We start from the raw sequence: 14639 nt of genomic DNA, 5'->3' as shown, positions 1-14639 counted from the left end.
GGGCAGCGTGTGGGGTGCTCTGGGGGGGCGGTGCCGGTGCGGGAGGCAGCTGAGCCGAGTGTGCTGGGGGAGCCAAGCCCTGTTGGAGATGCCCCTGGGTCCTATTGTAAGGCTTGAGTGAGGTGTGGCGGCGTTGGGGGGCCGCCCCGGGGGAAGGCACCCCCAAGCAGGGGAGTGAGCGGTGCGCTCCCCTCAGGGGAGTGGGGGGCTGTGGTGGCCTGGGCCTCTGCGGTCAGAACGGGGCTGGGGCTGAGGCAGGGGAGTCTGTGGAGGTGGTGTGTGTTTGGGGGGGTGGTCACGGCGGCTGTGGGTCGGACACCCCTGGGGCCTTCTTGAGGGCCCCCCTCTTCTGTCAAGGTGGGAGGCTGTAAGATCAACCCCTGTCGGGAGCAGGGAGGTTTTGGATGGCTGAGCCGTTGTTTTAATGTGACTTTCTGGCACTACTGCTTTCTGTACCTGCTCCCTCCTCTGCTTTTTGCAGTGCTTCAGGTACGTGATGAAAAGTGCCAGTGCCGGGCTGAGAGTCGTGGTCTGGTACGGAAGGGTCCACAGCCCTTGCCTGCTTCCCACAGGCTGTGCTGCCAACAGACTTCAGTCTCCATAACCCTCTCTTAGTCCTTGGTCTCTGCTGGGACTATCAGCAGAAGAGCCAATTATCAGATGGTTTGGGTTCTTTCTGTGGTGTGGATGGTTGCCTGTAGGAAACCACCGAAGCCGTGCAACTGCCAGCTGAACGAGAGTCAAGTGGTGACTTAAAACACTGTCGCCAAACTCCTGCACAGGTCGTTTGCCCGCATACACTTGAGGATAACTTTCTTTGTGCCGTTTTCTGTTTGCAGCAGGCAGCTGCACAGAAAGCTGGCTATGAGTGTAGCTAGTTTTTAGCTTTCACTGAATTACAGTGGAATGAAAGCGAACGCACATCTGCCTTGTTCACAACAAATGTATTTTGAGGAGGATCAGTTCAATTAGAATAATTCTGTTAAATAATAGTTCTCTGTGGTTATTTAGCTTGATGCGTACCCTGCAGTCTAGAGCTGCTGTGTGGCAGTCGAAACTCAAACTCTGCTAGGTGTGTGTATATTAAATACGGCGACCAATCAGCAGTGCCTGAAACTAAAAGCAATTTGCTTCAGTGCTTTATAGTGTAAATATTCCTGCTATGAACAAAGAGGAGGGTGTGTCATTGTGCTTGTTTCATTTGTACTTCTATGTGCTTCCTCATTTGTGGCCAGTCAATGATTTTTGTGTAGGTTCTTAAACAGTAGTAGTCTTATTTTGTTGCAAATTTTACGTTTGCATTGTCTCAGGCATTTTACTGAGCTGGGACGTTCAGAAGCTTGGTGCTATATTAGGAATTTTTATAATGTTCTTTTTAATAGCCGTGCTCTTAAGTGACTTAGTTTTGCTTCTTTTTAACTTCTGTTGTTACTGATTATAACTTTGAAGTTAATTCAAGTTGGATGCAGTGTAAAATAAGTATTTAGTAGAACTGTCTTTCAACCAGCTGTTCTTTTGCCCTCTGATTATACAGCATGGAAACCAATAATTTCAGACTTAATGTTTTGCCAGCCAGCTATCTATAAAACTTTAAAACATGTACTTCTGAAATCTCTGTATGTATTTTCTTTCGGGGGCAATAACATTTTGGTTTAAGGAAGCAAGTAAGTGACAGTAAAATACTGCTTTGTGCCAGGCAGGCTCTCTTTAGACTGTTTTGTCTTGGTGTGTGTGTTTAAACAGTGCAGTTGTGTGCTGCTCCTGTGATTTCTGGTTCTTGGGAATTGGGGATATAAATTCTTAATGTTAACTCCTTAGCATCTAAGTGAAACGGATACTACAATAACATACACACAGACTAGACCTGAATCTTTGATTGTCAGCTTAAAGGAAAATCTTTTCTCTGGATAGAGTCATAGTGCATAGAATTATAATATGCTGTAATTTACTTGCAGTCTGGCTCATTAATTATCCTGAAACAGAGTATTGGGTAAAAAAGAGACCTGGCACTAGGTGTGGAAATAGATAACTGAATGTATTATTAGTGTGCTTGAATTTGAAATCGTGAAGAGCTTCTCTCACTTCAGGTGAGATAATCTAAGTTAAAATGCTGGTAGTTTCACAACTACTCAAGGTGAATACCACGAAGGGCTAGTAGATGTGTGTTAGTGGAGGAAGTACTGGATGGAATACAAGGGTTAGCTCTTCGGGAAGAGAGAAGGATCAAAGGTATGTGTGTGGGTTTTTTTATAGCCTTGTTAATTGCAAGGGAAAGCATCAAGGACATCAGGTACTATTTTGAATAAAAAGGCAGTTTTTCCAAGATGGTGTCTTTCAGCAAGACACTCAACAAATAATAGTCTGTCTTTCCTCTGTTGTGTAATAGTTGGTAGTGTTTCTGTGCAGGAGAGAACCCTACAAGCATTGAAATAAATGAGGTGGTTGGCTGAGAGAGCTAAGTGATAACTGTTTAGTTTGTAACACATCCTTAGGAAAAGCGTCAATATTGTAATGCAACAGAAAGTACAGACTTTCTGATATTTGGCAGTGTTGACTTTTCCTGACTTTTCAATACCGCTTGCTATTGCTATACTTGAAATTACAGATAAAAGATGAAACTTTCCTTTTTTAGGGACTTAAGCACTTTCAAATAGTCCAAGTAAATGGCCTTCAGCAAAATTGAATAGGGGAAATTTTATAAAGCACATACGCAGTGTTATTTCAAAGAACACAATCTGAATTTAACCAGAAGTCTATATTGGCTAGTAAACAGATATTAGCAATAACTAAGCAAAATATTTAGACACAGAAGGCAAGATAGGAATAATATTTTATAGCTGAAGTCGGAGTTCAAGTTGCTGTTGTGTACTGAAACATTCACTTTTCATGGTTATGACACATGTTTTTAGGTAGTATATAGCTGCTATATTCTTCCCTTCTCGTTTCCTTAGTGTTACGTGACTAGATTTTTATAAACGATACGGTGCATAATTATGCTATTATTAGCCTTAAGTGGTTTTCAGAACTGATGTTTTGTTTGTTCCTAATGAACAGCCTTTTCCTGTACATACACACAATAAAATGTCATGTAACGCATTGTCTCTGAGGCAAAGTATTGTTAGTTCATATTTACAAAACTAAGGTGAGACTATACCTTTGGAAAATCAAGTTGAATGGGAGACTCTAATCTTCCAGTTGACTCTGCATAAGATTGAAGAACGACTTGGGCCCAAAGATAGTATGGAGCTCTAGTCAAAAGTGCTTTGGACCTGGGTTGAGGGCCATCTGTATGGCTCATTTGATGTTCTTAACTTAATAGCTGTAATTAGTCCAGTAAATAATTAAAAGTCATGGAAGTTATATTTGCCAATTTTGACATCAGCAATCAAAAGGAAGCTGACAAGACTGCGGTTCTAATGGTATGTTTTAACCAGACACTTTCTTTGATTAGGCTGTGTGTGCTTAAATGTTTAATTTAGTAGCCATTCATAGAGAATTGACAGGACCTGCAATTCAAACTGTTGTTCTTCAGTGACTGCACCATCGCATGGTTTTGTGTTCGTCTGTGGGGTTTTTTTTATAATGTTTGCATACATATTTCTTCAGCATGATGCCATTTTGTTCCCTTATTAAGCCTCTTCCCTGTGTTACTTTTTCAATGCAAAAATAGTTGGTTGTAATTTTCAGTCTGCAGCATTACTGAAGGCTTCCTTGTGACAGTTGGATTTGTTGTGGTGGGTGGTTTTGTGGGTGGTTTTTTTTTGCTTTGCTTTGCTTGGTTGTGGTCTTTTTTTTGTTTGTGGTTTTTTTTTTTTTGGTTTTACAAAACTGGTTTTAGCAATTGGTATAGGAGCCTTCTTGTGATGTGAATCCAGTCCTGTGATAGTTCCTCTACTTCTTTGGCACGTGCTGCAAATCTGTAAATGTTATACGAACTCGTACTTTAGAAAAAAGTGAAGTTACTTTTGTTTAACTGTTCTATCAGATTTGTATAAACTTGCTTTTAGCAGCAGGATGGAGATTATATAATAAATTTTCCAAAATGTACTTGCTGTGCTGTCGTTGTTGGAGACTAAGTCCTCTATATTTCACTTCAGGGAGAGCCAGGCATATTGTTAGTGAAACCATATCTGCCCTACTTGGATATGTTTTTTTCATTTCGATTGTGAATTGACTGATCTGATGGTTTGGAGTTGCTAGAAATGGTAACTTTTTCAGGTTTTGTTTCTGAGGAGGAAGTGTTGTACCCTAATGCCAATCCATGCTTATTTAGTAAACTTATTTGTAATTCTTGTGTTCTAAAAGAGTATCTTCATATTGCATCTTCTTGCTAGCTGAGGTTGCTGAAGGAAAATACTACTTTGATGGTATTTTCAGTTACTATATCCATATTGTAGTCTTGTACTTTTAACTTCTTAAGAATGTTTGTTATCTTTTGGGAGTGGTTACATTTTATGAATCAGTACATGCACACAAGTTTATAATATGAATGTTAGAAAAAAGTACACATTTTGAGTTGATAAACTTGAAAATATATCCATGCTGAGTTGATAAATTTGAAAATATATCCATAAGCAGTAAAGTTCCTCAGTCATAACAAATACATCTTTGTGTTCCTCTTTTTAACAAGGAGGATGAAAAGATAGTAGGAAAGGCAGTTTATATATAAACATTTATTCTAGTTATTTGAAGTTGAAAAAATGATTTGTCTCTTTATTTTCCTACCATCATCAGGACATGTATACCTCTGAGAAACCTTCTCCAACAAGTTACCTTTCTTCAAGACCTGTCTTGGATTATATGCAAAGAAGTTTCCAGTCATGAGTGAGTAGATTTCTTTATTTAAGAAAAAAGAAACCCTTAGTTTGCTGTTTAGAAGAAACGTACTTCTGTAGTGGATTTTGGAAGGTGGTTCTTCCTCAAAAATGTTCATATTGAGTTATGTCTCTGCAGTCCTTTAAAAATAACCAAATAAAGCTGCGATTTGGCAGATACTGTTCTTAACCTGAAAATTTTTGATCAATGTGTGCTCTGTAAGACTTCTGCGTTGGTAGTCTGGTATAATTTTCAAGAAGGTGAGTTCTGTAACAAGCTGATGTTTGTTTTTTCAGTATAAATAAAACATCTAACTCTGAGGGGAAAATGTCGGGTTTGCTAAGAGCTCCAAAATATGTGACTGTTCAGTAAATAGCTGGTAAAAATCCAACATAAGATGAATGGACTTCATTTTATGGGAAAAAATAAATATATGCCTTAAATTCCAGTATAGAGGTCTGATCCCAAAGGAATTTTGGCATGCATTGGAAAGATCTGAGCCATAGAAAACTGAGTTAAGATCTGTTTTGGTGAAAAAAATAGATGAAAGACACCAGAAGTTTTGTTTTACCCATATCTGATGGGTAAGATAATCTCTTTTTAGAGAACTGTTTTGAGTATTTAAAGGTCTTTCATAAGTTTTGCGGATGTGAGACTTCTTAATATAATTCTTGGCAGCAACATTACCTAGCCTTACATCATGTAGAAATAAGGATATAACTTCATATCCACAGGAACTGTATTTATAATGTAGCTTAGTTTCAACACAACTGTACTGAATCTGTTGAAGAACGAGCATCTAGTTCATAGGATAATTATATCCTATGTTAGTAAAATAAGATCATTTGATTTTCTGGGAGGAAGTGAGTAAAGAAAATTGTTGGTTAAATTTCTTGTCAAACTAAATGAAAAATGACTGTTCTTGACATCTGGAAGAAAAAAAAAATGATGGAGGAAATGCTTGCTAAATGCAGCAAAGGAAAAGCTACACCAAAAAAAGGACTGAAAGAATTGCTGAACTCTAGGGTTCATGCTTAGTGTAGATAGAGCTATTTTAGTATTTATGTAGAATTATATCTGTTTTCTCTTTTGTGTTGCTGTTCACGCTTGTTTACTTTCTGACGTTTAAAGTATTTGCTGTATTGCTTAGATGACAACTTTACAGGCAGACATTCAAGTACCTGAATATCCTGATTTGTCAAACGCTGCTATATTAATCTTCATTTGTTTTATATAGCATCTCATGTGCTGTCATTGCCTAATGTATAGCCTTAAACATAACAAATATCTGTAAATCCTTTTTACCTTTTGAATCATAGTTGCTGTGTTAAGTGTGACTCACCAAGGTACTGCTGTGATGTGGTTGGTTTGAGTACAACAAATACTGTAATACTGTCATGACTTCAGCAAAAGACCATTGGTTTTGGTGAGATTTTGAATGATTCCAGACTGGAGAGTTTAGCTTTATATTAGCAGGAATGAAGACCCTTATTCAAATGAAAGGTAACACTTTGGCAGTACTTTTTGTGGTGGTTAATAATTATGTTATTCAAAATACAGTCTCTTCTTTGCAGCACACCACATTCCTGTGGTAGATTAGATGCTTAAGTCTATGGTAAGTGATGGGCTTCAAGGGCACAAAAGAAAATGCTGCTTTTTTTTTTTTTTTTTTTTTGAAAACATGGTTTAGAGAAGATTAGATGTTTATGTTCAGCTGGTGTTGGATTTCTTAGTTTACGGTTTACTTCAGAGAAACTTGAACTATAAGCATGGTCTACATAGTTTTAGGCTCCTCTCTACTAAATACCTCAGTCTATAAGTTATTTATCATCTTATGAAGATGAATTTATTTGCATACTTCTCTACATGTAAGCTTATTCACAAAATCTGTGGGCACCTAGAATAGCTAGATGTGTTAAAAGTGATGGGAGTCTCTAGTATTCCAAACTTGTGCATCACCTGGTGTAATTCAAACAGAAAATCTATCTAAAATGATGATCTAAAATGTGGGAACGTCAGACTTGGGAACGCTAATAACTTCCTGGTTAAAAAATTCAGAATGCTGCTATGTGCAGGCTACATTATACAATCCTACTTGTTATTTGCTTGTGATACACTCAATGCAATATATATTTCCATTGCTGTTTGTGAAGGGCTGTTCTAGAATCTCAGTCCTAAAATGATTATCCCTTTTCTAATATCTGTCCTAAATTTATTCACAGCCAGTCCTTACCTATTTGGTTTTCTGCCAACCTTATTCATTAGCTTAAAAAGCCATTTTTACCTTGTATCATATTTGTCGTTTTAGCAGCTACATAGAGCATATTATTTTATTGAAAGAGCTTATAGAAGTAAATCTGTAATATCTTGGTACTGAAGGAGCACACACAAGCTTATTTTTAAGCAAATGATCAGTTAAAATTTTTGGGAAAGTGAATAGGGGAACTACTGCTGTTGTATAACTTCCAATAGTTATCAGGTGTGTAGGTAAGTGCTTCGGATCCTGTTGTACTGGATCTTCTCCAATATTGGGGAAGAGTATTGACAGAATAGCAAAGTCCACCGTTCATGGTAGTTGTTTTTAGTTGTTGCAGAGAATCTGAAAAGGTGTTAAAACTGAGGCAGTCTCTGTTAAGGCTTTTATTTCTGTGGAATGCCTTTATAAATGTCTGTTTTCATAAATAAGGATAAGACAAGTCCGTATTTCAAATTATACTTTAACATTTTGTGCCCCATAGGACAGTGAGGTCACATGCTGTACCTAAGTTAAATTGGTTTTGATTTATTTCGTATTTAAAGATAACTTGTCGGGGAAATCCTGGCTGTATGTAACCTGCCTAGAATGTCACACCACAGAAAGAGTTGGTTTAATTTTCTACGTTTTCTTCAGTTGTTGACATTTAGCTGCCAGAAAGTGTGTAGTGTCGTGATAAATTCTTACGATTGTAAACTGTGCTTTTTATGTTTGGGAGTTGTCCTGTGCTTTCTCCTTTGAAAGGTCAGTGCAGTGAACTTACTTGAGCTGCTGCAATGAACTCAGTTTGCAAACAATTAAACTAAACGTTAGTACATACTGTTGCAGCAAGCTGCTGACATCTTCATATCCCCCCCCCCCCCCCCCCCCTTCCCAAAAGAAGTTAACAGCACATTTTTATTTTTTCCAGCAGGATGTAAACTTCCCTTGCGCAGTAGGAATACTGATTTTGACCTTAATTCAGCAGGATATAATTCAGTTCTGGAGCCAGAGTAACAGTCCTATGTTAATGTTGAAGAAAACAAACTATTAGCTTGAAAATGTTAGAATGAATTTTCCAAATGAATGTATCATCACTTATCCAATATGAGGATGTTCCACTATATTAGGTGAAAAATGTTGTTTTATTAGAAATCATCAGTACATTTCTCCTTGTTTAGAAGGAGTGTTTGGAACTGAGATGATACACTGTTGTTTTTGCACAGACATGCGTGTAATATTTTAACTGTTGCAAAGAGAAGCACAAAACCCATAGTATTCTGTCATGATTGTATTTAAACAATATTGTTTGTCATCGTTTGACTCCAGTCAGCAACTAAGCCCCACCCAGCCGCTCGCTCACCCTTGCTCCCCCCCGCAGTGGGATGGGGCAGAATGTAGTGTCGTGATAAATTCTTACGATTGTAAACTGTGCTTTTTGGGAGTGGGAGTTGTCCTGTGCTTTCTCCTTTGAAAGGTCAGTGCATTACTTGAGCTTCTTACCTCTTTAAATCCCCCCCCCCCCCTTAAATGTATAGGATGCAGTGCCAACTTTTTTTTTATTATTCTGCTGTCATAATAAATTGTGCAGAATAATTCTTTCCTGGCTTTTTCTGCTTTTAGTTTTGTTTCCCACCCTAAAACTTAACACTGCATGCAGTTGGGAAGTTAACCTGCTATTATTCATGCTTCAGGATCATCTTGTCAGGTTTTCTTTGCGATTGACTGAGGGTAGGAGTGCATTTTATGTGTTTGGAGAGATGCTATGCAATGTAATCTTATATTTCGAAGTTGGTCTGTGTGGCCTGGTAATGAGGTGGGAAACTTTCTGCTTCACCAGTTCAAATCAAGACCACAATAGTGTGATTAAAGACTGCTTCTGTTTGATGGTTGGTTATTTATCTTGACCTCTTATTACAGCTGGCTTTCTAGCTTGCAGAGGAACCTTAAAATTTTGTGACTTCTAAAAAAAAAAAAAAGGAAAATTTTTTTTTTTTGAGTTCTTATAGTGTGTGTAAAGAAATAGTTTTGGCTGTCAGTTTCTCTGTTCATGAGCAATGAACTTGGGAATTAAAACAAATGTTAAGGTCAGCCTTAACAGATAAAGATATAATGCTTTAGCAAGTATGCGTTATTATTCCTGCAACTGAGAAAAGTGTGTTCTGGGCTTTTATAAAGCTTCCTAGGCTAAGAAAAGTCTGTTTGGTTAAGGCCGGCCCAATTTTCCCCCTTCACCTCTAATCTCCCCTCGTTGTATGCCAGAATGAATTTCTAGTGAACTGAGGATCGAGTCAAACTGTTCATAAAATAAATGCTGGGAAATGAACAATTTTTTGTGGTTTACACAAAGTGTAAGGTGGCTGTGCATTTTGTGTATTTTGGGGTAAAGTGTTGCAAATAACTATAAAGCTGATCGATGTAGTTTAAGAGGCTTTGTAGTCATCAGTTCTCTTCAGTGAGTTGAGATTGAAAGAAAGGAAAAAGACTTACGTTCTGATTCATACATAAAACTGCATGCTGGGGAAGGAAAGCTTAGAAGTAAGCTAAAATAGCTTTATAATAAAGTATAATAATGAATAGCTAAAGGATGTCGGTTAATGATGTTACATGCTAAGTTTTTGTTTTATATTTGAACCACAAACCCTGAAAACCCATTCCTAAAATACAAGCTCGAAGATACACTATGTGAAGTGTTTTCTTTAATAATTGTTCTTCTGATTTCACAGCACAATTATCTTCTAATCTTTAGAAATACTGTGACTTCAGAAATGTAAAAGAAGCTATTGTATCCTAGGTCATCTTTACTGAAATTTGTAACTCTTCATGGAAAAACTGAAGATCTGAATGATAAAGAATTGTAGGACATAGGCGATAGAGACATAATGCAGATTTGAAAAAGGTTAGTTTGAAGACTTGGGATACATTTAAAATTTTTGAGTTAAATAATAATAACCCCACCTGCAATTGAACTATCTGGAAAAGAATGAAACCCACAAGATACTTAAAATAGTAAGCTTCTGTATATTAACAACCCCATAAAAACTACTTCATTGATAACCTTAGTATTTATCTTATGTTTGCTCTATTTTTTTCTTGAAACTGTCAGGGGAATTTACCACTGTACGTAACTGTAGTGACACATGAGCGCTTGGATCAGAAGTAGTAGTGTAGTAACTTTTTTTTTTTTGTAGTGGGAGGATGAGGCATGAAAAATACATGTATACAAAGTTGTTTGGCTCCTGAACCTAGCGGTCAGGAGAAGCGCTTACCATTCTTGATCTTGCTTCACTGTTACTCACCTGTGTTGTCTTAACTTGTCACTTCTATTTCCTTCAGGTACTGCTAGTTATTGCTGTATCGGCTGGCTGTCTCCTCTGTATAGTGCAGCTATACTCGAGGGAGGCTATCAGCAAGCATGCTGGAGATAGTTTTCTGACTTAAAATGCAGATTCAGAGGTCAGGGTTAATGAGTTACAGAAACTTGTATGGACTTGCGGAAAAGCTTTGCATCAAGTTGAGTTTCATTAGAAAGGTCTGGCCTGTAGGAGGCAAGGCTGAACTGAGGGTCTTTAAAATTTCATGACCCCCTTAAAATGTTCCCTTTGCCAGTAGAAGGGGTGGTGTCCTTTCCCTGTCTGAATTCCTGCATTCTTCCTTGTTGCAGCATTCATGAGGTTGATTTGAATTGGGTGGGCTCCCTAAGCTCTTTACTACATAGCTGCATAAATGGTTGTATTGCTGTGATGCAGGGAGAGAAGCGCAGGGGTGAGAATAAGTGGTTGGTGGGTGAGACTGTCTTCTTTCCAGTGATAATGCTGTTTTTTCCCTTGCTTGAAGTGTGTGCGGAGCTATAGTTTAAGTTGTTTAAGAATATTGTAATCTTAGGCTTCCTCTATATTAAGTGAGAAGAGACATCTCCAGAGGGCTAATCAGATCTTCGATGACCCAGTTTCTCACCAATGCTGTAATTAAACCGCTCCTCTAAATACAGGGGGTGCATTAGTCGCAATAAAATATAAACCCAAATACTTTACATGCACAGAACTGATGCGTCACATTGAGGAAATGTAGGTGTGTTAGTAGAAACTTACATGTTTTCTTGATAATCACGTTTTATGATGTTGGATTTCTTCTTATTTATTCAATTGACATAATGTTGCAACTTCTGAGACCTTGTAGCTTTTTTTTTTTGCTGACAGTACAGGTACTTAAATATATCGGAACACAAATGAAAGCTTTTTGAAATTCATCTGCATTTAAATAGACTTCTAAGATTAATTTTTTCATAATCCTTCCTTTATTTTTGATCACTTCAGCATATTTAGAACTGGTAAGTTGTGGCTTTTCTTGCATTTAAACTTTATTTTTAGATTGAAGAGGAAGACAAACATTTGAGTTTTGTTCTGTCACTTTTTTAACTGAACAAAATAAGTCTTCGATCTCTGTAGATTGAAGTGAAGTTGCTTTCTTTCCTTAAGCTTTGCAGCAGGTTGCAGCTACCAAAAACGTATTTATCACATATAGAAACTGTGCTTCCAGGTGATATATTCAAGTTCAGTAGTCTCACTTTCTAGAAGGCTTTTTCAACAAACTGGTATTGCTTGGTATTTACTGTTTCATTTAAATTAATTAATAATGTATAGTAAAGTGAAATGTTTTAAAACCCTTTGCATATATTTCAAGTACATTTATTAAACATTTAAAAAAAAGTTGGTTTTATATATTTTTTTTTTTTTAATTTTTTTGCCATAAAGGGAATGTCAAAGCTATCTTCTTTCAGCTGGGCTTTCTCCCTGTGGGTTTAAATTGATGGTCAGATTGATGGGGCTTCTCTAAATATGTTAGTGCAACATGACACCTACGTTTAAACCAATGTAACTTCTGTTTGTAAACCAAGATGTTGTCACAGGCAGGAAACTTGTTAGTTTTGAACTGACAGGAGAGTTGTGGCAGGAAAGTTACCATCATGACTGTTATTGGAGGACCAGTCTTTTTGTATACACACTTATTGCTCCCTAAGTATGTCCCTTTTAGACACTTGCACTTCACATTTATTCTGTCACGTTTGCAATGAAAATTAAGGTTGGATTATTTACAAATTATTTATTTTATGACACTCTAACTCTGTGTGGGTGTGTGTCCAAAATAGCAAAGATGATAGAAATATGTTTATAATAATAACATATATATTTAAAAATTCATTACATTACATTTGTACTATATATTTTTATAGAATTATTTTCTATTTATATTATAAATTATATACTTACTTGAAATATGTAACAATTCTTTTATTTATGTGTGTATATGTAGAGGGAGAGAGTCCTTTCTAAATTTGTCTGCCTCTCAGTGTTTTGATTGATGGCCGGTAAGGACCACTGAATTATTATGACTAATTGGTGTACACAGAAGTACATCCCTTTGGCATGATAATACTCTCCTGTTACAGGTTTGGGTTTTTTTTTTTTTTTAATTTAAATCTTCATCTTTGGAGCTATCTCTGTACTCCTTTATATAGAACACTGCACAATAATGCCTTTATTGTGGGTCTTTGGTACTCCTGCAGCAGAAAGGGTAAGTAGCAAAGAACACTGTAACCTTGTTCTCTGGAGTGAGTGTCAAGTATCCACCACTATGTAAGCAATTCATATTTCTGGGATCCTATTCATCCTGTGATAAGTTGAGGGTGGTGTTCAAGTACATTCCAAAGGGGGGAAGGATGCAGAAATTCACAGCTGAAATACAGATGAAAAGCGAGAGCTATAAATGTAGCTGTTTGGGCAGGCACCCCCCTCTTTGTGTAAGGCACTATGTAGACACAGAACAATGTTGTTCTAGTTACTGCAGGGAGGACTTTCTAGAGGCTGCAGTATTAAGCTCCCTAGTGGTGTTATAATTTTCCTATTGAATTAGAGAATTCACAAAACAGCAGCTGAGTCAGGTGAAGATTAGAAATGGGCTGAAGAAGAACTCTTCCAACAGCAGTGTTAAGTGAGGTATTTAGAGGACTTTCCTTGTCTGTTGTGAGTCATGTTGTTTTCCCTTTCCTTACAAATGATTGAATAATATGCACCACTGTGTTGGAAAAGTGAAACTATTGCTGCTTATTAGTGTAACTTTACCACAGATAAGAAAAATAAGTGAGCTGCAGCCTCATTTTATATTATGTTACATTATTTATGTTCATATTCAAGAAACAAAACACCTGATTTACAAGATGTGTAGTTATTTTAAGCTAAATTGACTGTGTTTCGAGAAAAACTACTCTGACATTCTTTACCCAATTTTCGATAGGAAACAACTTCTTTGATTTGTAGCACAGATGGAAAATATTTGGGGTTGTTGCCATAAGAAAGGTTATGCAAGTAATGCCAGCAGGATTACTGGCTCTGTGTTTGTTTAAATTTAAGATCTTTTCTTTACTTAAACTATCCAATCTATTCTCCTTTCAGTGTTTAAAGGATGGTTGCAGATGTTTGTGTAAACAAAGCAGCTGCACTTAAGTGATATCCTATCAATCAGCTGATTATAAGGTTCATTTAATCTCTCACTGCAATATCCCCCTATAATTAAGAGATTTTAATTCTTAAAATTATGTGGGAGACTGACAAGATAGCACTGGAGTTTTTTCATGGCTGTTGGTATGCCTGTACCTATCCTGCTCAAAACTTCTGAAGTGAGCAGAAAGCTGCGCAGGACTTCCAGCCTGGTTTGAGAAGCTGGTGTGTTGCGGTTTCTTTTTCTTTTTTTCTTTTTTTTTTTTTCTTCTTTTCCCCCTGTTTTATTTTGTGTACCATAATTATTCTCTGGAATGGAAGGCATACCAACATGCTGTAGAATCTCCAGTGCTTTTGGCCACTGCAGTCATTAATCTAATAGATCAGTAATACAAAAAGGGCACTTTGTTTTAATATAGCACTTTGGTTTGCCATAGGAGAGGATTCTTGAATGCAGTCTTTCTGTTTTACCCTTGAAAAGCTCTTTCAAAACCTGCCTAATTCTGTGGTAGAGTGCTGAAAGGCTCACTCAGAGCTCTTCTGAGCAGCAGTCAGACTTCCCAGAATTTTTAGAGACATAGGGAAATGTCTCACACCAGAATATGTTCTGTTACATTCAATATAAAGCTTTTTCCTTTTTTTTTTTGGTAGTAGAATTTTGTACAGCATTATATGAGGAGTATTATTTTGTGATGCTACTGTTTGAGTTGTACAAACACTATTTGTTTGTACACTGCCCTCCCCAAACTTACTTTTTGGAGGTGACGCTTGTCAGCTGCAGCTCTGTTCTTATCATGATGCTGTGCTACAGCCATACCTTGTGTCCAGGCTGGTCTACAGACTCTGCTTGCCTTGCATGCTTCAGAGTAGTTATATTTCATATTACTTTATATCTGGTTGTAAAAACTAGCCAAGCTTTTAGCTTATAGAATCATAGAATAGTTTGGGTTGGAAGGGACCTCTAAAGGTCATCTAGTCCACCCCCGCTGCCGTGGGCAGGGACATCTTCAACTAGATCAGGTTGCTCAGAGCCCCGTCCAGCCTGACCTGGAATGTTTCCAGGGATGGGGCATCCACCACCTCTCTGGGCAACC

The 14639-nt window shown here is 37.4% G+C and overlaps 1 protein-coding gene across 1 annotated transcript in view; it reads left to right on the top strand.

Annotated features, from left to right (window-relative positions):
* Positions 1-4738: 4738 nt before the first annotated feature.
* USP6NL (USP6 N-terminal like) overlaps positions 4739-14639 on the top strand; it is a 128800-nt gene continuing 118899 nt past the window's right edge. Inside the window, exon 1 of the mRNA XM_009285481.1 lies at positions 4739-4824. Coding sequence (XP_009283756.1) covers positions 4821-4824 — 4 coding nt within the window. The 5' untranslated portion in view covers positions 4739-4820. The remainder of the gene's footprint in view (positions 4825-14639) is intronic.

The sequence above is a fragment of the Aptenodytes forsteri genome, unplaced genomic scaffold (assembly GCF_000699145.1).
Source record: "Aptenodytes forsteri isolate BGI_AS27 unplaced genomic scaffold, ASM69914v1 Scaffold87, whole genome shotgun sequence".
Classification (NCBI taxonomy): domain Eukaryota; kingdom Metazoa; phylum Chordata; class Aves; order Sphenisciformes; family Spheniscidae; genus Aptenodytes; species Aptenodytes forsteri.
The sequence above is the reverse complement of the archived record's forward strand: the minus strand, read 5'-3'. Positions and strand labels throughout refer to the sequence as shown.